Source organism: Hemitrygon akajei, chromosome 13, assembly GCF_048418815.1.
Source record: "Hemitrygon akajei chromosome 13, sHemAka1.3, whole genome shotgun sequence".
Taxonomy (NCBI): domain Eukaryota; kingdom Metazoa; phylum Chordata; class Chondrichthyes; order Myliobatiformes; family Dasyatidae; genus Hemitrygon; species Hemitrygon akajei.
The window spans coordinates 18,305,189-18,331,949 of NC_133136.1; the positions used below are offsets into that span (position 1 = coordinate 18,305,189).

General features: G+C 37.9%; 1 protein-coding gene across 12 annotated transcripts in view; it reads right to left on the bottom strand.

Moving 5' to 3' along the window:
* celf4 (CUGBP, Elav-like family member 4) overlaps window positions 1-26,761 on the bottom strand; it is a 1,266,734-nt gene that overhangs the window by 30,754 nt on the left and 1,209,219 nt on the right. For all 12 annotated transcript variants that reach the window (XM_073064226.1, XM_073064224.1, XM_073064223.1 and 9 more), the window contains 2 exons: window positions 23,717-23,860; window positions 12,526-12,691 (listed from right to left, as the gene is read on the bottom strand). In XM_073064226.1, coding sequence (XP_072920327.1) covers window positions 12,564-12,691; window positions 23,717-23,860 — 272 coding nt within the window. In that variant the 3' untranslated portion in view covers window positions 12,526-12,563. The remainder of the gene's footprint in view (window positions 1-12,525; window positions 12,692-23,716; window positions 23,861-26,761) is intronic.

A 26,761-nucleotide genomic window follows, 5' to 3' on the forward strand; every position in this document is an offset into this window, starting at 1 on the left:
CATCATTTTTATCAGGACACTCCTCAGCCTCCTTTGATCCAGAGGAAACTCTATCCTCATAACTCAAGCCCTCCAGATCAGCCAACACTCCTGTGAATTGTTCCTGAACCCTCTCTGGCATAATCACACCCTTCCTAAGGCGTGGCGGCCAGAAATACACACAACACTGCAAGTGCAGCCTAGCCAAAAACTTGAACAACTCTATTATGATGTCCCAAATCCTATATTTCAAAGGTTTCAAAGGTACATTTAATGTCAGAGAAATGTATACAATATACATCCTGAAATGCTTTTTCTTCACAACCATCCATGGAAACAGAGGAATGCCCTTGCTTCAGCCAATGAAAGCAAGTGTATTATATACTTTTGCCACTACTCTGCCCAACAGTGTTGCCACTTTCAGGGAAGTACGTACTTGTACCCCGATGTCTCACTGTTCTATAACTCTTCCCAGGGCCCTGCCATTCACTGTCTATCACGGATAAAGCCCACCCCACCATTGAGCACATCTACAAGGAGAGCTGTCACAGGAAAGAAGCATCCATCACCAAGATCCATAACCATCCAGACTATGCTCTCTGCTCAGTGCTGCCATCAGGAAGAAGGTACTGGAGACTTAGTTTCAGGAACAGTTAGTACCCCTCAGCCATCAGGCTCTTGAACCAAATGGGAGAACTTCACTCACCACATCACTAAACTGTTCCCACAATCTATAGACTCACTTTCAAGGTCTCTTCATCTCAGGTTCTTGATTTTTATTGGTTATTGATTTAGTATTACTATCTCATTTTTCTAATTTGTATTTACACAGTTTGTTGTCTTTTGCATATTGGTTGTTTGCCTGTCTTGTGTGCAGTTTTTCATATTGTGTTTGTTTGTATTTACTGTGAATGCCCACAAGAAAATGAATCTCAGGATTGTATATAAAAGTACTTTGATAATAAATTAATTTTGAACTTTTGAACTTTGAGAGTCCTGGTATTGTTAACTTTACTCCTGTCTGAATTAAATTCCACCTGCCATTTCCTCACCCAGTTTTCCAGTTAGTCTAGATTCTGTTATAAATTTAGATAATTTTTTACTGTCTGAATTCAAGGTATATATGGTGACATATATGTTCTTTGATAAAATTTACTTTGACTTTGACTATGATAAAAAAAATAAAGACACAGCATCATGCCCTGTGGCACACCATTGATTACAGGTCCCCAATCTACAAAAAAACATTTCCACTATCGCCAAGCCAATTTTGGCATTCAATATGTTATCTCACCCTGGATCCCATGTATTCTAAATTTCCAGACTTGCTTACCAGATGCTTGTCAGATGCGGGATCTTGTCAGATGCTTCATTAAAGTCTGTGTAGACAATGTTCCCCCCTCATCCTGTCCTCATCTAGCCTCAGTCAATTATGTGAGATGTGATATCCCATAAATAAAGTTTTTCTGACTATCCCTAATCAATCCTTCCTTTTCCAAATTGTGTTCTTCAGGATCCTCTCCAGTAATGTACCCACCACAGATGTAAGGCTCACCAGCCTGTAGTTGTCTAGCATGTTCTTGCAGTCCTTCTTAAATAATGACACAACATTAGCCACCCTCCAGTCTTCTAGAACTTCACCTATGGCTAAGGAAGATAAAAAAGATACTCTGCCAGGGTCACAGCAATCTCCTCCCTCGCTTCCCACAATGCTCAAGTTCAAGTTTATTGCCATTCAACCGTATGCATGCATACTACCAAATAAAACAACATTTCTCCAGACCAAGGTGCACACCACAGTACATATAACTCATGCACAACACATGAGGTAATACTACCACAAATAAATTAATAAACAATAAGGTGCATTTATGTCAAAAGTCAAAAAGTGAACAGTATCCTGTACTCTACTGGCACTTCAAATGTGATGAGACCTGGGTTCTGGGAGTTCAGTAGTCTCACAGCTTGAGAAAGGAAGCTGTTGCCCATCTGAACAGTTTGTGTCCTAATGATATGGTACTTCCATCCTGATGGAAGGGTGTCAAAGAGATTGTTGGGTGGACGGGAGGGATTATTGACAATGCTAGGGCCTGTGAGCACAGCAGTCCTGATACATATCTCAGATGGGTGGAAGAGAGACCCCAATGATCCTCTCAGCAGTCCTCACAATTCTTTGCAGGTCCTTATGGTCAGATGCCTAGGATAACCCATGCTGCATAAACTCATTAGGTTAAACAGCATCCATTGAAAGAGGGACAGTTAACATTTCAGGTTGGAGACTTTTTATCATAACTTAATCCCTGCTGGAAGTAGATGCTAGCTATGTGGGATTGGAGTGCTACAAGTTTAGACGCTGTAGGATGGCGATCTCCTGAAGAAGGTCTGTGACTATTTGGGAGACTGTAGCCTCAAGTTCTGTGGTGAATATTCTGCTGAAGGATCTTCAGTCTGTAACATTAATAGATTCTCTTTCTGCAGATACTGTCTTGTCTGTTGACCTTTTCCAGCTCTTTCTGTTTTAGAACTGAGAACACAGAACTTGGAACACACAGGCCCTTCAGACTATGATGTTGAGCTGACCTTTTAACCTACTCTAAGATCAATCTATCACTTCCCTCCAACATAGATCTCCACTTTTCTTCCATCCATTCTAAGAGTTTCTTAAATGTCTCTATGTATTTACTTCTACCACCACTCCTGGCAGTGTGTTCCACAAACCAACTACTCTCTGAATAAAAAACATCTCTTGAACATCTCAGCTCTTGAATTCAATCCCCCAACTACAAAGTTTGTGATAAGGTCAACACAACCATGTGCCTTCTTATCAACTTATGTGGCTTGAGAGACCTATGGGCGTGGAACTCAAGATCCCTCAGTTCCTCCACACTGCTAAGAATCCTGCCATTAACCCTGTGCTCTGCCTTTAAGTTTGACCTTCGTACTTCTCTGGATTAACTCCATCTGCCACTTCTCGGTCCTTTTGTAAACTATGACAACCTTCTACACTATCCACACCTCCGTACTGACCCACCTTTCCACTTCCTCATCGAAGTAATTAATAAAAATAACAAACATCAGGGGTCCCGGAAGAGATCCTTGTGGAACACCACTGACCCCTAGGCAGAACACACCCCATTTACAACCACCCTGTGGGCAAGCCAAACCTGAATCCATGAAGCTCAGCTTTCCTGGATCCCATGCCTCCTGACTTCCTATATGAGTCTCCCACAGGGAACCTTGTCAAGTGTCCTTTATAACATCATTAATAACTTTGCTAATGCAGACCTCCAGCAAATGCAGGATATTAATTTTGATTTTCATGGGTGGGTAATGTGCAGCAGTGAGAGTCGCAGATCAAATAACTGTCACGATTGTCGTTGTTTCTTTTCTTTGGGGAGGGGTTGGGGGGTTTGGGGCTTGTGAATTCCTTTCCTTTTTCATGCCAGGGCATGGGGTGAAGTTATTGCCTTTTCTTTCAATGACTCCCGTGGATTTTCTGTATTTCATGGCTCTCTGGAGAAGACGATTATCAGAGTTGTATTGTATATGCACACTTTGACAATAAAATGAACCTTTGAACACTGCAGCTCAGAAACAGACCTTTCGGCCCATCCATTCCATGCCAAACTATTAATCTGCCTAGTCCCAATGACCAGCACCTGGACCATACCCTCCATACTCATCCCATCAATATACCTATCCAAATTTCTCTTGAATGTTGCAATCTAATATGCATCGACCACTTCAGCTGGTAGCTGTTCCCACACTCTCACTACCGTCTGAGTGAAGAAGATCTCCCTCATTGTCCCCTTCAACATTTCACCTTTCACCCTTAACCCATGACCTCCAGTTGAGATCTCACCCAACCTCAATGGAAAATGTCGTTTCCAATCCTGGAAACAAAGAGCAGGTACGAACAGTTCCGGTTTGAGTAAGCCACCAAGCTACTGATAGATGCCACACTGAACAGAGTAACCAATTGTTCTGCAAATAGATGATTACCATTTGGGCTCAATCAATCAAAATGTTTCAAAATCATTAGAAATCCTTGTTTGTTCATTCCTTTCCTGTCTCACTCCGCTGCTGACTTGCTATATTACAGTTTGTTTCAACTTAATGAATGCCATTTGTAAAACTCACATCTAGCTCTGGTTCTTCTGTACCTCTGACAAATGAGCTCTTTAATGCAACTCGTTCGGTAAAATTACATTATCCTGATAGAAATAGATCTCGCATATAATCAAGCACAAACAGATTTAGCAATGGAGCTATGAACATGACAATCCATGTTATCTGGAAATTTAACAAAATAATTCAATGTTTCCATCTAAATTGAGGTATTATGAATTTATTGGAGTTCATAATTCAAGCCCTGAAGAAAAAGTCAGAGCTTAGGACAGAACTGTTTGTTCTAAAAAATAAAGAATAAATTTGTCTGTCATCAAGAAGGCTTATATTATAATTCTGAATGAGAATTCGTGGCAAAAAGACTCTCTCCTCCTTGCACTTGGCTCGGAAGAACAAATGTGGCTGGGGACAAGTCTCCCTGAAGTAACATTGGAGGGGAAACCAATCAGTATCTTGCAAAACGATGACTGAAATGTTTTAATAAAGTCTCTTTGCAAAGCTTTATGCTTTACTTAAACATAAAGTAATATTAGCACAAAATCAAATTGAACTTGGTAAACAAGCCTAGTAATTCAATCCCAGTTGGTAAATCTCATCTGCTGTTTAGTTACCTCAGCATGTTGTATGCCTGCTCTGAATCGAATCCATTAACTTCAGAGGCAGAATACAATTTGCTGATGTGTTCACCAGGGATGCTTTGCACCTCTAAGCAGGGATGAAATTTTAGGTAGAAATGTTATAATTAACATTTGCTTTCAGTGGCTCTTTGTTTTTTTTCCTCCTTAAGATACATGAATATTATCACTTTGGCTTCACCAATATCCAGTAAAAGAGACCGTCGTGGCCAAGATTTGGACACTGTCATTTGCAGTTGTCACCTCATCACAATGGCATTCGTTATATTTCATTCGAATTTATTCAGTAAAGAATAGGAATGAAAATAATACTGTATACATATACTTGTTAATACACGTTCACTGTTCTGGAGCTGCTAAAACTGAATGTTTTGGCATAGATTTAGATAATTAGCCTGCATCTTATGCCAATATGTGTGCTCTTAGATCGTTGGGGTGGAACGGTAATGTAGAGGTTAATGTAGCTCTATTACAGTGCCAGCAACCAGGGTTCGATTCCAGCCACCGTCTATAAGGAGTATGTGCATTCGCTCTGTGATTGCGTGGGTTTTCTCTGGGTACTCTGGTTTTCTTCCACATCCCAAAGATGTACAAGCTAGCACTTGGACGCCATGGACTTTTTGGGATGGAAGTGCAGAGTCTCTGAATAACAAAATAAATAAATCATAAAGATATAACCATATAACAATTACAGCATGGAAACAGGCCATCTTGGCCCTTCTAGTCCGTGCCAAATGCTTATTCTCACCTAGTCCCACTGACCCGCACTTAGCCCATAACCCTCCATTCCTTTCCTGTCCATATACCTATCCAATTTTACTTTAAATGACAATACCGAACCTGCCTCTACCTCTTCTACTGGAAGCTCGTTCCACACAGCTACCACTCTCTGAGTAAAGAAATTCCCCCTCGTGTTACCCTTAAACTTTTGCCCCCTAACTCTCAACTCATCCCCTTGTTTGAATCTCCCCTACTCTCAATGGAAAAAGCCTATCCACGTCAACTCTATCTATCCCCCTCATAATTTTAAATACCTCTATCAAGACCCCCCTCAACTTTCTACTCTCCAAAGAATAAAGACCTAACTTGTTCAATCTTTCCTTGTAACTTAGGTGCTGAAACCCAGGTAACATTCTAATAAATCTTCTCTGTACTCTCTCTATTTTGTTGACATCTTTCCTATAATTTGGTGACCAGAACTGTACACAATACTCCAAATTCGGCCTTACCAATGCCTTGTACAATTTTAACATTACATCCCAACTCCTATACTCAATGATCTGATTTATAAAATCCAACATACCAGAAGCTTTCTTCACCACCCTATCCAGTTGAGATTCCACCTTCAGGGAACTATGCACCATTATTCCTAGATCACTCTGTTCTACTGCATTCTTCAATGTCCTACCATTTACCATGTATGTCCTATTTGGATTATTCCTACCAAAATGTAGCACCTCACACTTATCAGCTTTAAACCCCATCTGCCATCGTTCAGCCCTCTCTTCTAACTGGCCGAAATCTCTCTGCAAACTTTGAAAATCTCTCTGCAAACTTTGAAAAAAAGATAAAAGATGAATTTTAGAAAAAAGATAAAAGATGAATTTTCAGTAGAATGACTTGAACCGGGACATCATTCTGGGGAGGGCAGGTAACTCCTGACCTAGAGCTCAATATTCCAACTAGTGATCTTTTTTTGACTACAAGACATCAAAGCTGAATTAGGCCACTGGGTCTGCTCCATCATTCCATCAATGACTGATTTATAATCCCTCTCAACTCCATTCTCCTGCCTTCTCCCTGTAATGTTTGATGCCCTTACTAATCAAAAACCTATCAACCTCCACTTTAAATAAATCCAATGACTTGGCATCCACACCCATGAATTCCATTGATTAACTGCCCTCTGACAAAAGAAATTCCTCCTCATCTCTATTCTAAATGGATATCCTTGTACTCTATGCTGTACCTCTGGACTTAGACACACCCACACTAGAAAACATCCTGTTCAAGTGCAGTCTGTCTAGGCCTTTCAATATCCAATTGGTTTCGATATGATTCCCACCCCACCCCCCCATTCTTCTAATCTCCAAGGAGTACAAGCCCAGAACCGTCAAAGGCTTGACCATGTAGAGCCTCTCAAGGTTTCAAAAGTAGGAAGGAACGCATGCTAATAATATTTAAAAAGGACATGCACTCCTGATTGACTTCCTTTGTCTATCGAGGGACATGTAGCAGAGGCTGAAGAACTTTCACTTGACTCCAAGGCCTTTGCTCAAAACTATTCCACCTATGACATGAGTTTCAACTCAGTATAGACCAGGAGAAAAAGAGTGTAGTGTATCGTATGTCGCTGTAAGAGGAGGTGAAGGAACGTCTCAGGATGAGGTCAAATTTACTCAAGGTGCTCAGATACTTTCACCTCGATCTCACCTCTATGAGGGGCAATGGATGAGAAGCCTGTATAGTATGTCAGCTGGAATATCTTCATTGCAATCTGCCTTTGGCTGAAAACACAACTCACTTTCAGAGCAAAGAGAGACTGCATTGCCAATGGCAGCTAAGGTCACAGTAGCAATAAAGTGTTATGTCATGGAGGACCACAACCTTGACATAGGGCTTGGAGGCTTGTGTGCCTCAATGACCCAGAGAGGTATGCTGGCTGGAATCAGGGCTTTATGCTTTGCCTCTTGGTAGGGTCACCCCTGGCCAGAAATATAATGGTCACCAGTCCTCCAGGTTGAAGGCTTCTGCTCAGGGCTGACAACCCTGACTAGTAAAACAAAATTGTTTTGGAAACGGCAATGAAGAATCCTTCTACATCTGAGTGTGATGAAGCTACTGGCATGATGAAGGAAGCCCTGAACAGCACCAGAACTGGAGGAGCTTCATTGCTGCCCTAAACACCAGTGGCATAACTGGGAGTGCGCAAGCCATGGAGTCATGTATTATAGAAGAGGCCATTCAGCCCTCCATATCCTTACCGATCAGTGGTTACTAACCCCATTAACCCTATCTTCCAGCACTTGACCTATTGCCTTCTATGTCTAGGCAATTCAGATATTTAGACACTTCTTAAACGATGTCTGTGTCTCTGCTACCATCATTCTCTCAGGCAATGCATTCCCGGTTCTCTGGTTGAAAAAGGGTCCCTCAGATCTCCTCTAGATCTGTTTCCCCTCCCACCGAATCTATATTCTCTAGTGTTATTCTCCTCTGGGAAGGGGAAAAGTTCCCTACCCTACCCTTCATTGTTTTATAAGCCTCTATCATGTCTCCTCTTAATTTCCACTGCTCTGAGGTAAACAGGCCTAGCCTCTCCAGTCTACTCATCCCAAATGAAACACTCTATCCCGAGCAACACACATCAGAATGCTGGAGGAACTCAACAGGTCAGGCAGCATCCATGGAAATGAATAAACAGTTAACGTTTTGATGTGAGACCCATCTTCAGGGCTTTATCCCAAGCAAGGTCAATACAATAGACAATAGGTGCAGGAGTAGGTCATTTGGCCCTTTGAGCCATTCACTGTGATCATGGCTGGTCATCCACAATCAGTACCCCGTTCCTGCCTTCTCCCCATATCCCTTGACTCCGCTATCTTTAAGAGCTCTATCTAACTCTTTCTTGAAAGCATCCAGAGAATTGGCCTCCACTGCCTTCACTACAATCCTTGTGAATCTCCTCTGCACTCCCACCAGTTCAGACTTAGAAACATAGAAACATAGAAAACCTACAGCACAATACAGGCCCTTCAGCCCACAAAGTCATGCTGAACATGTCCCTACCTTAGAGATCACTAGGCTTACCTATAGCCTTTTATTTTTCTAAGCTCCATGTACCTATCCAAAAGTCTCTTAAAAGACCCTATCGTATCCGCCTCCAGCACCGTTGCCAGCAGCCCATTCCATGCACTCACCATTCTGCTGTCATTTTGTTTAAAATGTGGCCGCTAATAACTTTCTTGGGGTGGAAATGGCTAACAGGAGAGGACATAATTTTAAGGTGATTGGAGTAAAGTATAAGGGAAATGTTAGAGGTAGGTTTTTACTCAGAGTGTGGTGAATGCATTGAATGTGCCACCAGGGGAGGTAGTAGAAGCAGGTATATTAGGGAGAGTTAAAAAACTCTTAGATATATGGAGGAAAAAAATGGAGGGTTATGTTGGATGGAAGTGTTAGATGATCTTCAAGGAGGTTAAAAGGTTGGCCAACATAACACGCTGAAGGGCCTGTACTTGCTGTACTGTTCTATGTTCTGTGTTAATAATATTTACTTAAAGATTGATGATAACATCTCATTGTTTTTTCCAGGAGACTGGGGGCTAACAGAATACAACTCTGGGACCACAGGTTTTCGCATCGTGGAGATGCATGTTTTTTCTGTGATGCTGCCTTTATAGCTCTACCCTACACTACGTTGATAACCCAGCTGAGGTGTAACCATAGACAGGGGAATCATGCAGGTCAAAACTGAACTGCAGGGCTTTCATTCTGTGGCCCTCTTCTAGCTCGTACGTGAGCACGGCAACTGGGGGACAAGTGTTTTTATGGTGCAGATTCCATGCACGAAGTGTGGCAAAGCAGACTGCAGGTGCACTGAGCCAATGGCTCTGCTGTCACATCAGAAGACTTTAAGCCTAAGAGATAGATTTTAAGGAACTTCATAAAGAAGATGGAGAGATAGAGAGATAATGATGCTTAGAGTGGAAACAGAGATGAGGACGAATTTCTTTATCCAGACGGTAGTGAATCAGAGAAATTCATTGCTGCAGACGGCAATGGAAGCCAAGTCATTGGGTATATTTAAAGTGGAGGTTGATAGGTTCTTGATTAGTCAGGGTGTCAAAGGTTTGAGGGGAAAGCAGGAGAATGCGTTTGAGTGGGATGATAAATCAGCCATGATGGAATAGCAGAGCAGACCCAGTGGGCTGAATGGCCTAATCCTGCTCTTTTGTCTTATGGTTCAGAGCTTAAGAAATTGGGAAATGCAGACATTATTATTTAATTTATGCTGAGACCTTCTCAGAGAATAGTGCTAATAGAACATGGTTATCCTGAGAGTGACCAATGATAGTTGCACAAAGCAAAATGACACAACTTATTTTCAAATAGGCATTATTTGGGGAATTACACCATTCATCGAATATTTATTTATGCCTGTGGTACAAGCACATGTTTCTCTGACAGAATTGGGTTAGAGTTCTGAGTGGACCAATTCCATCCAACATGTAGAGAAATGGACTTGGTGCTCATTGAGTGAAGAAAAACTATGAATTTCTAAAATCATGGGTCCAACACATAAAAAATTGATTATTGCCATAACTATTTACTTAATATATTATTTGTTTAGACCACTACTGCAATCTCAAAGGCGTTTGTTCTTATTGATTTGATTAATTGTACTGTGTTGATTGTCATTTTCTGACACCACCCCCCCCCCCCCACCCTATTATTAACCCCAGAGCAACTCTGCCCTGTTCTGAAGGGAAAAATCAAATACTGGACTCCTGCAGAAGATTAAAAAATACTTCTTGCACGAGAGAATTGCGTCCTTCAAGCAAAGAGAGAAAGTTGAAGCTTGTAGCTTGAGCTTTAAAAGGACTGAATCTATTAACGTATTTTAAATCATATAAAAACTGTATATAAAATTATTTCACAGCTATAATCCTATTTATCCACCATGTAATTACTTTGAGGTGAGGCCACTATCTAATGTCAGTGTCTACACAATATCATTTAAAATGAAGACTATTATATGCACAGCTATTTCTAATCAAGCTGATTTTACCACTGGATTTATTTTTGTTTTAGCACAGCATTAATTTGCACTGTACATTGCCTGTTACCTAATGAAAAAATGACATTCAGATACAGTAATGCTTTGAAAAACAAGTCCTTGTGACTGAAGATTCCTTTTTTATTGATCTCTGCATTCATAACATCCTTTTCATTATGAACATCCAGCCATCAGTCATATGCTTCAAGATCCTTAGATGTACATAAGACATTTCCCTCATTTCACTTTGCTCTCGCAGAAAAGTGCCTAACTTAATGACAGACAATATTAGATCAAGGATGAATCAATTTAACATGAAGGAGTCTGCTGACATGAACTGAGTGTAGGGACTGATCTGATCTGTTGGCCAGCTGGAGATCTATATTGTGTTGGGCCTCATATGAATTTCAGGTTATTGCTGTTTCTCAGGTTGGTTGCATTGGGAGCAAGGCCAGTGGGAGTGGACAGTGGCCTTTGGGACTGCTGCTGCCCTAACCAGAGGCACATCCAGAGATCCTATCTGGACGCATCATGGCTTGATATGGCAACTCCTCGCAGTGTCTGAAAGAAACTGTGCAGGTTTGTGTACACAGCTCAGCATGTCTCATAAGCCAGATTCATCTCCATGGACTCCTCATTCACTCTTGGTGCTTCAGTAAAGCACACAGCTTAATCAAAGATGCCACCCACCCAGGACATTTTCTCTTCTCCTCTCTCTCATCAGACAGAAGATAAAAGCATGGATCATCTAGGCTCAAGGACAACTTCTACTCTGCTGTTATAAAGCTATTGAATTGTTCCCTAGTATGACACAAATGGCCGCATTATGACCTTGCACCTTTTTTCTTTAGTTATTTTTATTTTTATTTATGGAATAAGTCTTCCTTGCCTTTCAAGTCACGCCACCCGGCAATCTGCAATTTAATCCTAAATTGTTAACGAGGCTCATACAATGGCCAATTAACCTACCAAATTGTACGTCTTCGGACTGTGGGAGGAAACTGGAGATCTTGGAGGAAACCCACACTGTCACAAGGAGAACGTACACACTCCTTACAGGCTGTGGCGGGAATTGAACCCAGGATGCTGGTACTGCAAAGCATTGTGCCAATCACCACGCTACTGTGCTACTGCCATTACTGTCTACCTGCACTGCACTTTTTCTTTAGCTTTGCACTTTATTCTGCATTGGTATTGTTTTATCTTTTACTACATCAATGCCCTGTTGTAATGATTTGATTTGTATAAACAGTATTCAGGACAAGTTTTTTTTACCATACCACAGTTCATGTGACAATAATGAACTAGTTCCAATTCCAAGTTAGATTTGGTAGCAACCATCAAAGTTAAATCTCCGGCCAGACATTAGTATCATAGAAAAAGCATGCCAATGCTACTTGTGTATCCTGGAAAAGATATAAAGTTCCCTGTTTACATGCAATGCATGCATTGGCTGCAGGCTCTAGATATCCATGCCGAACACTCTAACCATGGTCATTCACATGGATTTTGTGTACAGATTGTCTGCTCAATATTATACCTGTAAAATAAGGCACCATAACTAGTTCCAAATCCCATAATTTTATAAATACACACTGTTCCATTCAATGGTTCACCTCAGGAAAACAAAACTATGGTTGAATAATAGTAGTAATTAGCATTTCCTACGTAAATATTGCCAATTTATTTATATTAACTACATTAACTTGTCTTGCATGCTTTGAGAATATGATGCTTATACAAACTTTACAGTCTTATAAGTCATTTCAAAGAAGCCATTATTGATGTCAAACATTTGATATTCATTTATGAAACAATTGGTAATTTTGAATATTAGATTCATCCCAATATTCTGTGAAATATTAACCTTAGAACTCATAGCCATGAATGGATTGATTGAATACAAATAATAGGCACCAGAGGTTAAAATGGTGATAGGAATCACAGAAGTAAATACCACAATATATACGTATATATGAAGATACCAGAAATTCTGAAAATTACCTGTAATAGCTCTCAAGTCTCAGTTGAGTTGTAGCGGTTCAGTAAGGGCGGTTGGCATCTTTCGGCCTCTTGAGCTGTACTTTCAGCCTCTTCATGCCAATTTGAAAACCATTCATTGCCTGGATGGCAGCCTGGGCACTGGCAGGATTGTCAAAACTCACAAAACCTGCCAAAAACATTGGTTTTACAACTTCGTGGGCCAGGAAGAACTAATATAACAGTTCATGCTTGTATTGCTTAAGACCTCAGCTCAACCCCTTGCTTTCACCAGACTGCTCTTTCCACTTAAAGGGTACCTCCACATTTAAATGGAAACGTCCTCCAGGGAAACCAAAGAATTTAAGCTCTGAAGAGTTCAAGTCCCATACATTAAAGTATCATTATTACAATTTCTTTAACAATTTTTTAAACCTGGTAATCACAATATTTTTATACATAGGCTGGACCAAGTTAATTTCTGATTTTGTTTTCTAGGTATTTAGCTACTTTAGCTAAATGCAATGCTGCTTGTATTTGTATCAAAATTCAGTTCATTGTTTTGTGCAAATGTGAAGATTTGAATCATTTTATTGCTAGTATAATCTGATATGCTGGATTGTTTTCTGCTGATCAGGAAAGATAGAGGTGACTCATGAGTACAGGAGGGGAGGTGGGAGAAGTAAGTGCCATGATGGAGCAAAATAAGAAACAAACAGAGATGGAGAAGGAAAATCTCTCTTGGACCAATCTTACTCTTTTGATGGCAAACTTAGCATCAAGGGTCAGAAATCAGTCTGGTCCAACCTTACATTGTTGCAGTATAAAATCTTATCACTTTAAATCGGGGTGTGCAGAGATGAAGATTTCAGTGTGTACATTTTGCCAAACTAGACCAATGAAACTGAAGTCCAAATAAATGGCCTTAGAAATAGGACCAGGTCACAGAATTAACAGACTGAGAACTGTTGATGAATCTGATTTCCAACCAAATAAAAACACCCTCCAGATTTGACTGGCTTGCTTAATTTGACTTTTACCTAAGAAAATCTTTTTGAGTTAATCTATAGGGAAACAGACCTTTCAGCCCAAATGGTCCATGCCAGACTACTGGTTATTTTCAGTGTATTAAGGATACCACTTTAAATCAAGACTATCTCAGAAAGCTTACGCAGGTGACATCAAAAACCTAGATGAAGTATCTTTTCATGGCTTCACAGATTGGCCTCAGCAAGCCTCTAATTGCTGATGTCACTTAATTGCTAATAGAACTATATCTTAAATGAAAACTTTATGCAGATAACAAGCTTAACCTGATAGCTTGCTAATGCATAAAGAATTCAATTTATCATTTAAGATCAATTACAAACAAAATAGGTAAAATGTGAAATTGATTATCTGGAGTTAATACTTAACTGTTCTATCATTTGTGTTTTTAAATCTACTGCAAAATGCTTTTATGTTTATTTAGTTAAATAGCAAAATTTTCACTGAAAGAATTACTCAAATACCAAACAAACCAAGCAGGTTTTTTCAGGATGCACAAGGACTTCAGGAGTTATTCAAAGAGGCTCCAATTTGATTTACAAATTTTGAGCTCCTAAATGTAAACATAGGGAGAAAGCCAATGTAAAATGAGGAAAGTTATAATTGTCTTGACATAAATGGGACAGATGCAGGGTTAGGGATAGAAGGAGTGAAAATCCTGGGAAGTTATGATGCACAGTAAATAATGATGCATCCCATTCATCCCAGAATTTCCTGGGCTTTATACCATGCTTTTGTTCCTGCACAAAAGATGTTGGTTGTCTAGGTTGCAGCCTTTACCAATATGGTGGATGCTGCACTTCTGAAGAGCTCTGGAAGCACACGTGCCTCTAAAACATACTTAAATGAGACATGATATCAACGGGCATTTTGGTCTCAGTATTTAAAAAAAATTCTGACAATGATATTAATATACGCTGCCAGGCCAGCATTTTCTGCCTTTCATTTCTTTGTAAAAACACTGCAGACAGATCAGTTCTTAGGTTAACATCAATCTCAACAGACTTTAATCTCTTATTATTTTAAGAGGAATATTTAAGCATGTTTGAAATGATTTTGTCTAACATAAAAAATAACCTTCAGAAGCGACTTAGATTTGATATGTAAACAATTGCCCGTTGCTTGCTCTAAACTTTAGTGGATTATTTTGGCATAACTTTCACGAGTTGTTTGCATAAAGAAATAATTGTCTTATTCTTACTATTTCTACCAGCTAAGGAAATGAAATAATAAAGGAATAATGACAAGGCAATTAAGGTAATTAAATATTCCAAACCAGATGAATGAATCCCTCAAATAGGTGCTGAGTGATTCTTTCTAGAACCCTTATTTATTGATACTGTTCACATTTTGACTTGTAATTCTAAGTAGCGAAAAAAAACAGACTTCTGAACAGTTTTCTTGTGAGAAGGCAAATGAGTTTTCTCTGATGCCTAATAAGGAGGCATTAGAGAAAAATGAAAATGAATTTGTCACAATGGCATCTAGTATAAAATTTCTTGAGTTAGGAAGAATCCCCATCTGGAATGGGGTGGGGGCGGGGGTGTGCTGCTGCACAGGATCGAAATCGGCTGCAGAGAGTTTTAAACTTAGTCGGCTTCATCATGGGTACGAGCCTCAGGAGCATCCAGGACAGCTTCAAGGAGCGAAGCTTTGAAAAGGCGGTGTCCATCATTAAGGATCCCCCCAACACCCAGGTCATGCCTTGTTCTCTTTGCTACATCAGGAAGGAGGTACAGAAGTGTGAAAGCACACACTCAATGATTCAAGAACAACTTCTTCCCCTCTGCCATCTGATTTCTGAATGGACATTGAACCCATGAACACTAGCTCCCTACTTCTTTATTTCTGATTTTTAACTACTTATTTTTAACTATCTAGTATACATATAGACTTACTTTAATTCAGTTCTTTATTATTATGTATTACATTGTACTGCTGCTGCATAGTCAACAAATCCTACAACATATGATTCTGTTTCTGATATTTAAACTTCTTCAAAGTGAACTCTTCAGAGTCTGCACAATTTTCCATTACCCTTTCTTTGATATTTCTGATTGACATGGCTATGCTTTTTGAAATCTTACTCTGCATATTTTCTTTGCTGAAACTGCTTATGAGAGTGGCACTTCTATTACTGTACAGTGTTCTGCTTTGTGCAGTTTAAACAGTCAAAGTTCTTACGGGGCTGTGTCTGAGTCAAAACAAGGACATGTGGAGATGAATTGTTTCACTCCAAATTACCACTGTGACATCTGGTAAGGAAGGCCAGTTATGAACATTTCATCAATCAATATAATTCTAACAGGGACAATAACGAGGACAGTTTTAGGCTAGATCAATTTTCTTTTAAAAAATACAAAAATAACTGCAATTATATTTTGTTGGAATATCATTTATAGAACTAATAAAAATAATTTATTCTCTACCCTATTGGCAGCAATGATTTTCTCTTAATTGCATTTCTAACAATCATTCCTTACTGTTCCAATCTTGAGGTACATTAGATAATAAATTACTGCCAGTGTTATTATTCTATACATGCTCTGCATGCTTATATCAAATTCTATTTCTTTAAAAAAACCTATAACTTGGCTGCAAAACATTTTAGCTGAAACAGAGGAGTAGATTAAGCAATACTAACTAAACACTGGCAGTAATTCAGCTATTTCTCTACTCATGAAGAAGAACAAAAATATCTTGATAGATACAGAAGGTTTTTCAACATTCAGAATTTAAAAAAAAACGAGGTTAACATTTCTTACCTCTTTCTGTAATTCCTGGAATTTTCAGTTTCTTTAACTTTCCTGTTTTTGTTTATTTTATACTACTAAAGACCCATTATTTACTCCTTTGTGGTGATAAATATATGACTAGTCAAAAGCCCCTAGATAAAATGCACCATTATTAAGCACTTAGATGTTATTGATACAGTCTACATGCAACACTTCTCTTCATCAGATTGGAAGAGGCAGCTATTAGTAGTCAGGAGAAAGAGGGTTGTTTATTTGTCTACACAAATCTTTCTGGGATGTTTAAATTAAAAAATTGTCTTGGAGGATAATTTAAGTCAGAAGACTTCAAGGTTTTTTTGACTCAATGGGTTATTAACATATTAAAAATGCATGCTATTAGAATATCAAATTATCACTGCAAGAGGCTCTTGAAGTCAACATTTTTGAGGTAATAAACATTAAAGGAAAATATTATAGGGCATTAGAAAAGAGCAGAGAGATGAGAGGAAAGCAGATAATTCTTATGAAAAGAAAACGCCAGTACAGCATGTTATTATCCCATGCTAAACTGATTAAAACACGTTATTTTAAAAGTAGTGTAAAAAGTCAATTAATACCATTAAAAGTTGCTACTTTAACCCCCACCAACTTTATCATTACAGTGTATCACTGAGGACACTGATAAATGTCATCATTATGTCTGATATTTTGATGCTTAACATAGTAATTACAAATGTATTACGAGGAAATAATTATATTGTAAAGAATGACAAAAAATTATGCGACATGAGACAAATAAAATTTGTTGCAGTATCCGAATATAAATATCTTAATAAACACTTTTTTAATGACAGTAACAAAAGTATATGGCATATTGCAACCTTAAGGGTAGTTTTTTTTATACATTTAGAGAACGTAGGAGAAAGAAGTGCAAGAAAAAGTCTTTGACGTCCATTACAGGGGTAATATTAACTACCTCGTCCCCTGGGTTTAAAGCTCAGAAAAATCCTTAGCCACTCCTTCTATCAGATGCTGATTGGTAATAGGTGACTATTCCAATAACCAAATGAGCCAGGTCTTCCTGCCAGGTTCCTTTGCTGCACTGTTTGTAAGCCAGAAGGAGAAAGATTCTTTTTACCAACCATACCTTCCAAACACCCAGTACTGAAAGTCAACAGCTTATTTTGCCATCAAAGTTCACACTCTGTATTGCTCAATCACCTAATGAGTTGACTGGGGTGACAGGGACATTATAAACTAGGGCGCTGCACAGACAAAAATGCTGGAGGACCATCTATGGAAATGGATAAACAGTCGATGTTTTGGACCAAGACCATTGTTCAGCACTGGAAAGGAAGGGGGAAGATGATAGAATAAAAAGGAGGGGAAAGATAATAACTAGAAGGTGATAGGTGATAGGTGAAGCCAGATGGGTAGGAAATGTAAAGGGTTGGAGAGGAAGGAATCTGATAGGAGAGGAGAGTGGACCATAGGAGAAGGGGAAGGAGGAGGGACCCAGGGAGTGTTGATAGGCAGAGAGAAGAGGTAAGGGGCCAGAGTGGGGAATAGAAGGAGAGGGAAGGAGGGAAGAATAAAAGGGTGAGAGAAATATTTTTTACTGGAAAGGGAAATCAATATTAATATCAACACACACAAAATACTGGAAGAACTCAGCTGTCCTGCTGAAGGGTTTTGGCCTGAAATGTTGACTGTACTTTTTTCCATAGATGCTGTCTGGCCTGCTGAGTTCCTCCAGTGTTTTGTTTGTGTTGCTCGGACTTCCAGCATCTACAGATTTTCTCTTGTTTGTTAGTATTCATATCATCAGTATGGAAAGAACTAGGACTTTGATTCATTTTAGCTCTGAAAATATGCATCCAAAACTGACCTTCCCTGCTTCAGGTTATTAATGGACATGAGAAGTCTACCCTAAATTGCTGAACTGCCTGGAGAGAGCTTTGAGGAACAAGATTACTTTACTCAGTGCAGTAGGAATGTGATGGAATTTAATAAACCATCTGCTTTGCACCTCACCGATTAGTAAAGATGAGCTTAGTGGACATCAGATCAGATTTTGGCAATCTCTTTTCCTTCAAGGATATTTTAAGTGTTCTAACCCACAAGGCTGAAAGGAAGTGGGATTATTTCAATTATGTTCGTTTGGCCAGTTTGAACTTGATTGGCCAAAAGGAGTCCGTCCATGTCAGTAACTTCTGAAATGCTGAAGATGTGTACTAGCAATGTCACAAAACGTACTTCCACCAGGTGAGTTCAAAGTTCTAAGTAAATTTATTATCAAAGTACACTACCTTGAGATTAGTTTTCTTGCAGGCATTTAGAGAAAAATAAAGAAAACAATAAAATTAATGAAAAAAACTATAAATAACAAAGACTGGCAAACAACCAATATGCAAAAGAAGCCAAATTGCATAAATAATAAACAAGGTAAATAAATAACATTGAGTTGTGGAGTCCTTGAAAGTTTGTCTACAAGTTGTGGACAACAGTTCAGTGTTGAGATGAGTGAAGTTATCCATGTTGGTTCAGGAGCCTGATGGTTGTGGGGTAAGAACTGTTCCCTGGTTGTATGAGTGAGGCGCCTGAAACTACCTCCTATTTAAATCAAAAGATTATATTGATATTGTACAAATATAGTCCCTTATTTGTAAGACAGATACGATTGTTTGAGAACAGAAATGAATAAAAATGGTTGCGGCATCAAGTTTGAAGCTAATAACTAAAAAAATGGGATTTAATCTGTTGTTACTGAAAACAGAATCTGAGGTGCACTAATCAAATTTACAAGATATTTATGGGAATTAATAAAATAAATCCTAACATGTTTTATTACCAGTAAATACAGATTAAAAACCAAAGCTTTGAAAGAGGCTCATACAAGAGAGCTTTTAATCTGTGTAGGTTATTATAATATTCTGATGCAGAAAGAACATTTTCTTTATTTCCTTACAGAGATTATAGTTTTTTTTAAATAAATATAATGCAACGGAACAGACAGTATGAAAAGTTTAATTGTGGACAGTGTAGGCGGTGAATATTTAGTCATCAAGTTTAACTATTATTTCTAATATTTGTTGCCAAGAGGATTTATTTTCAACCAATTTAATGTCCCAAAGAACCACAGGCTCTCACTCTATCCACTTTAAATTCTCAAAGGTGACAATGTGCCTGTTTTATCTGCTTGAATTGCTGAGGGGTGGAGTTGTTTAGTGGAGAAGTGGGGCTATTGAGATGATGGTGGAAGGGCTGCAAGGCAAGATACCTTTGAAATAGGAAAGAAATGTGCAGAATATCAGGTAATCAAATGTATAACAAATGTGAGAGAAAATACTCCACAGTTTCAACTTCAGGAAAAAGAACAAATTAAATTAAACAATTAAAGTAATTCACGATGTGGTAAATCTTGGTTTCAATTTAGCTATGATGTGAGTAAATCTGATGACCATTATAGTGTCAATGAAATATATTGCATATACGAGGACGATTAGGGGTAGTATTGAAAGAAAACTGGCCATTAAAAGCAAACCTTTGATTTTTTTTTCTTTTCATATTTAAGTATTGCAAAGAATGGCTTGATTTAATGGAGAACATTTAATTAAATCTTTATCTCAAATAGACTATGTGACATGGAATCTTTAGTAGATTTTATATGCCCTTCTTATAGGATCCTTTCTCATAGGATAGTTCTGTTATTAATTCTTGCGACTGTGTCTGGTACTGGATTAACACAGACAAATCATTACATTTATGATAAGTTTAGAAATCTCCAGTAGGTTAAAAGGAATGTAGTCACAAGATTTTGATAACTGTGTGAGATTAGTGCCTGTATACATTTTTGATTATTAGATTTGTTGCTGCAACCTATTTGAACACCACTGTCAATATAATATGAGAGTGTTTTAATGACCAACACTAAGTAACCATGGAATTAATACTCTTTATTGAGGTGCAATCTCTTTTGATAATGATTACTCCAGTGCAATTAATACTATTGACCAATCACCTCCCTTATGAGGATTAAGTGCAAAAGTATTGTATATAGGTAAGCCTTTCAATTGTATAGTCATATAAACATCCAGAATCACCACACTTTTCTGCTCACTAAGAATGCTCTGTTCATAAGCCGTTACTTATATTAATCGTACACAAATTCGTTTTTGTTACTTTCCCTCACAGTCTCATCAATTCCCCAAGTTCTATCTGCCTGTAAACAATGAACAATTTATATTGGCTGATTAACCTTGCAACCCACACATCTCTGTGATGTGGGTGGAAACCAGAAGAACCTGCGGAAATCCACACCGTCAACTGGAGAATGAGCAAACTCCACACGAGTACCACTGAAGGTGAGGATTGAACTTGGCTCTCCAGTGCTGTGAATCAGCAGCTCTGCTACCTGCACCACCGTGCTGCCCACGGAACAATTTACGTGAGACTGATTAGGGCTCCTGCTGCTGATTTGCACAATTACTTGCAGATCCAAAAAAGAAGTTTATTAAAATGAAATCATCTGCATAGTTCTCAGTAGGGTACCCTTTCCTAATTAAGTCAGGCATTCAAAGAGTTTAATTCTCAACAGTTGTTAGGTTCATGTGGTTAAAGAGACTTGACTCACAGTAATTTACTATTGGCCATATTGAAGGATGGAATTCAAATATGAAGTAAAATTCTTTTCTCTAAGTTTAACTTCTGCACTTTTTACCAATGCGTAACTCACAACCCTATGCCCAAGTTTGTTCAGAAATACTGTGTGAAAAACTCCCTGTTCTATCCAACAAGAAATTTCCTACTGACAATGGAATAGCATTTTGATTAAAAAGCTGAAGTTCTGAGACAACTCCATGCATTAGCAAAACAAGTCTCTTCACTCGGGGGGACAGGGAGAAATAATGTTTTATCAGTCTAGTTCCACTGAAGGAATGTCCTAGCACAGCGGCAAATGCAAAGATACACAGAATTTGAAAGCGGGTGGGGATTAATCTAATAACACACAAATCTCTAGGGATTCATTTCTAGCCTCATGAAGTCTGGAAATCCCATTTTGAAGGTTATTATTTTATATAAGTGTGATGGTTAACTTTCATTCATCCTTACAACATACAAAGAAAGATTTAAAATATAACCAAAAGCCACAAAAATTACTGAATTGGGGATGCTTGCATTAACTTTTCAGGTTTATGGTTAAGTCACTGCACACCCCTACAAGATAAACAGACAATATCCAGCTGATGTGAAATTTTTAACCTTTATTCTAATTAGTTTCAATTAAGTTACTCATTCAAAATGCATTCTATATTGCTCAGACATAATAAATGTCAAATTTTAGTTTGGAATTCTGTGATAACCCTTTGAGGATCAGAAAAAGAGTTTTCCACCTTGAAAAGTGTAAGTAATTAGAAGATAATTGCAGTATCAGGATCACTGGGTTTCTGCAAGTTAATATAAAATTTTGAGCTCTGCAGAATATTCCTGTTTCTTCACAAGTTGATTATTTCTGTTTTGCAGAGTTCTTGAGCTTTGCAGCGATACAATAGAAATCCTTAAAGGGTTTAAAATACTGATTGGTCTTTGGGGAACTCAGAAAGCTGAACAATTAGATGTGTAAATTAGTTTACTTATTTCACAAATTCAAAAAAGAGGCAAAATAACAAGTTGATCAAAATACACTTTGGCTACAATATATTACCACTTTTGCACACAGGAAAGATCAAAATCTCACTGTGTGCCACTGGCATGGACAAATTCAGAGGGTCTTTATTGAGAATAGTGGCAATTGCCATAGAATAAAGCTTTAAAGAACCACAAAAGCCAGATATTACCTTTAGCTTTTTTATCTAATTACAGTTGTTCACAGACGGATTTTGTAGCATACACCAATAGAGCATTTAATTTCTTAGAAATAACTTTAGCACTTTGTATTAATTTTATTAGTGACATGTGCACCACATGATGATATACAACAAAGCCCATGTTACAGCAAAACACATTTTGAAAATCGATGTTCCTTATTTTAACAAACATACAACTAGTAATGTGCAGGAAACCACCAAGTACTGAAGGAATGGTTTCTTTCAGAAATCAACTGCTGAACATTCTACGCTTAGCAAGTTGATACAGTATAAATGATGAAATATTTTGATGTTATCTTTTATTTATAATCCTCTCTGTAATAAGTATGTTTACACAGCATACTAGGTCATTCTGTAGTACTACAAAATGTGCTAGATTAGGCCATGAAATCAGTAGAGAAGTTTACAGTGGGACTCACTTACAGCTTTTGATCCTGTTTGAGAATTTTTATCTGGAAATTTCAAACATTATTTTAAGTCATCTGCTTATAATCGTCAACAAATTTATTTTGTATTTTAAGTTTGTTCCACCATGTACAGGTTAACTGAATAAATATCTTATTTCCTTGAATACAATCGACTGTCTTTATCTTACAGAGCAAAACTTAACCTCACATGTAACTACTGAGCTTGGTAACGGCAGCAGAAAAATAAAACACAAGAACATACAACCAACACATAAAGAGTTACTTTATGCAGGAGCTTTGGTGGTAACTCGGGATTCATCCTTTTAAGTTTTTAATTTGGAAAATCTGGCAAATTTGGAACCATTGATTTATTAGACTTTAGCCAACACAAATGTGATTTACTTTAATAAAAATACACAGTGATAACAGTAAGGGCCTGGGAGCAGCTCAGCTGTGAACCATTTACACCATCTATCTCAGAAAAGGAATCTTCTTCAATAACGACCAAATTCATGTTAAATCCAAATTGTAGCTTTCCTTGTTCCCTCATACAGCTCGGTGGCTAAAGTGATTGATTCAGCTAAAACCTTTCACTTCACTTTCTTGATAAATAGCAACCCAAATCTAAAAACTTGAGCTGGCTGTATTCAGGTCCCAAGATCACAGAACCTAGCACATCAATTTAATCTAGAAACTACTCAAGTTTAGCTACATCTCATTTTCAAGCCAGGATTTGTGCTTGCTCCAAAACAGTTTTGTTAGTCGGAAGATTGTTGATTTTTATGATTCTGTTTAGGTTTTCAGCAGCAAACAATAACTCTATGTACAAAGTGTATTCAAGGACTTTGTTCTATTCAAGGAAATACAGTATTCTGCACATCTACGTACAAGGGCATCTGGTTATCTAAAAACAAAGCAGGAATATTATAATGTTTACTATAATTCAACCATTTTCCCTCAGCAAAATATATTGTTGGTTAAAACCCCATCTGGGTTGCTGAGGGGAAAGGTTAAGCAATAAACTACAGAAGAGCAGAATTTGATTATGCAATGATCCATATTTTAGACATAATTATTTCAGTGTCTTGACACAAAATATAGTTTTTTAAAACCATGTCTGACAGAATAGCAATTGAACATTTTTTTTATCTGTACCCACCAAAGCATTTACTTTGGTTTGTCGCTCGGTCCACAAACACTTTTGAGGAGATGACATTACCAAAAGGCAGGAACATTTGCATGAGCTCAGCATCTCCAAACTCCTGAGGAAGGTGATAGATAAAAAGGTTGCAACCTTCTGGACCTGCAGAGAAATGATTGCACTGCGTTGAAAAGATGGGCACATTCTACAGAAATGGAAGTCAGTAAAATAAACAGCTCAATTCCTAAGCCTGTTTCAAAGAAGAGAGCAAAAAAGTACATTAAGAGCTCTACATTTCTAAGCATCAGTGAGAGATACATAATGATGTTTGTCAATTCCCAAACCTTATTATAATACACAACAGACATCAAAATTCCTATGGTAATGGGTAAGCATTGTAGCTTCAAAGTTTTATTGAAATATTGGTCTCTCAGTTTATTAGTTGAAGTTCAAAGTATCAGTTCAAAGTATACGTTTGTCCTTTAATCAATTTATATTATCGATTTTTAGATTTTAAAAAATCTCACAAAATTCACAGCAGGGATTCAAAGCAGAGAACTTCAGTCTTTGCCTGATCTCTACCTTGGCAGCAGCATCCAAAGATATGGGCTCAGTGACTATCTATACATCTCTGTACTGCCACTGTGCTATTTGGTGTAGTCTGCATCTCATCTGTCTTTGTCACAGAAGAATTTACTCAAGACAGAGTTCATAGGAAGCATTATATCTCTGACCACTGCATATCTCTTATGGAGGAGATGAAGTCATATCTTCACTTTGAGGATATCTGAAATTGTGCTGTGAGGGATGACCATTGTCTTGACCTTTGGGACCGATTCAGAACAAATCAATTCAAAATTGGGATATCTGTGAGGCATTTGGCATTAGAATTATTCTACCACCATCTTTAACCTCATTATATCTTTCACTCTAACCATCCAGCCAGAAAACCAAGCCTCCTTCAATGGAAACTGTAGAGGACTATGTCAGGAGCAGTGTTAAGCACAAATTGAAAATGAAAGCCAAACTGATAAAACTATAAGATTACACGTTTCAAAATCACAACCTTTTCTGGTTCCTCTCTTGATCCTTAATCATGCCTTGGTTACCCCTGTCCAATGCTGATCTGGCTGCCTTCCCTCAACCAACTGATTATAAGCTTAAGGCCATCCAAAACTCCACAATTGGTAACAGTTCCTGTTCGCATATTCTCCCCAAAGCATGCTGACGAGTAATAGCTTGATGTTGAACTTCCATTCTTGTTTTCAAATCCTATGACTCTTAATCATTCCCAAGGTTAATCCTCCTAACGTAAGTAGTCATGACTTCAGCAGCCTAGTTCCCAAAGTCTGGAATTTCTTCTCTAAGCTTTCAGTCTCTCCCCCTCTTCCTCTCACTCTCTCCCTCCCCTTTAATTTGTTTCTTAAAGTATTCACCATGGCTTTGATTATTTCAACTTTTTTTCATCTTTCTCGTGCTGCGGTATAAATGTTTATTTGATAACTATCCTGTATAGTTTTGAGAAGTTTTACAGTACTAAATGTGCTTTGACAGTTGCTGTTCATGAGCATTTAGCTCAATGGTACATGTGTATAATATGAACTAACTGAGAAAAGTTTGAATGGTAAGTAATATAGTACAATTTGCCCCAATATTTTTTTCAATCATATCTATCAATGCTAAATATATTTTCTTCCAAAATGCATCAAAAATTAATTAAGCTTTCTGGTGATCCTGCTATACTATTTTCATATTCAAATCAATGCCAAAACTTTCAACAAACTAATCCATCTTGCAGCTGAGTAATCCATTTCCACTTCAACAAAATGCATCACTCTTGGATTTGTTTGCAAGATAGAAGCTTCTCATTTCTTCTTTTAAACAGTAAACTGAACTTTAATGAATATGTGCTAACCAGTATTCCTCTACCTAATGTGTAGACTCATTTGCCGAGCTTGTATTCCTATTGTGAATGCAACTTTTTCAGGCAGAATAGTGATCTCTGTGACAATTCTCTGCAAATAAAAATGTGAAAACATACATGACATTGTCTGTAAAAAAAAATCTTTAGTTCCATTCACCAGCTCTGTTATTAACCTTTTTGTAAGCTTATAGCAGCTTACAGCACACTAACATTGTGTAAGGATCTAGCATTTTTAGAGCTAATTATTTTCCAGAGAACCTCTGAATTGAAATAAAACTTCGATCACAAAATGCATCCCATTAGATTAGCCAACTGTTGCAATGTAGAAAATGCAACCAAACTGTAGTGTAAGACAAAACTACATCTAGACTGTGTGATGCAAGGCTGGAATAACAGTTTTGTATATAAATATGTTAATTAATCATAATTGCTCCTGAAGTACTGGCTATAGTAAAACTGGCAGGTGCTATGTTTCTGAATTGCTGAAGGCGGAGTACAGTAATATTATTAATTCCACTCAGTGTTGAAGTAGGAGACCTCCCTTGGCTTTCAGGTACAATGAGCCTTTAACAGAAAATGCAAGAATTGTTGTCTGAGAAGTGACGGATTGATTAATGCTATAAGTACAGATCCTTTCCATAATAGATGTTTCAGTTTAAAACTGAAATTCTGTTCAGTTTTGCTAACAATTTCTGTTTCTTTTTCATAGTTTTCCTCATGTTGAGGGAGCAATGCTGAAGTTAATAAGAGTGGATGGGTGATGTTATGAAAAGTGTGTCTAAATTTTGGGGGAGGATATTGTGAAGTAAGTTAGACTATTGCGAATAATTAAAAATAGTGTGGAATGGTATTGTGAATACAATTAACAGAGCTGCAAGACTCACAGAAATGCTTTACATTTGGTCTGCATTAAAATCATTTTCTTGGTATTTCCGTTACTGACCTCCATGAACAGGTTGCACTTACCATCTCCAGTACCACTGTCTATGGCTTAGCCAGCTGTCAAAGTTTTCAAAATACCGTGAAAGTTTCTGACATTCAGAAACATTCAAAAACATTATAAAACTATTTAGAACAGACTATTGAAGAAATTAAAATATATTAAGATGTATTAAAAGAAACAAACTGGATTACAGTAC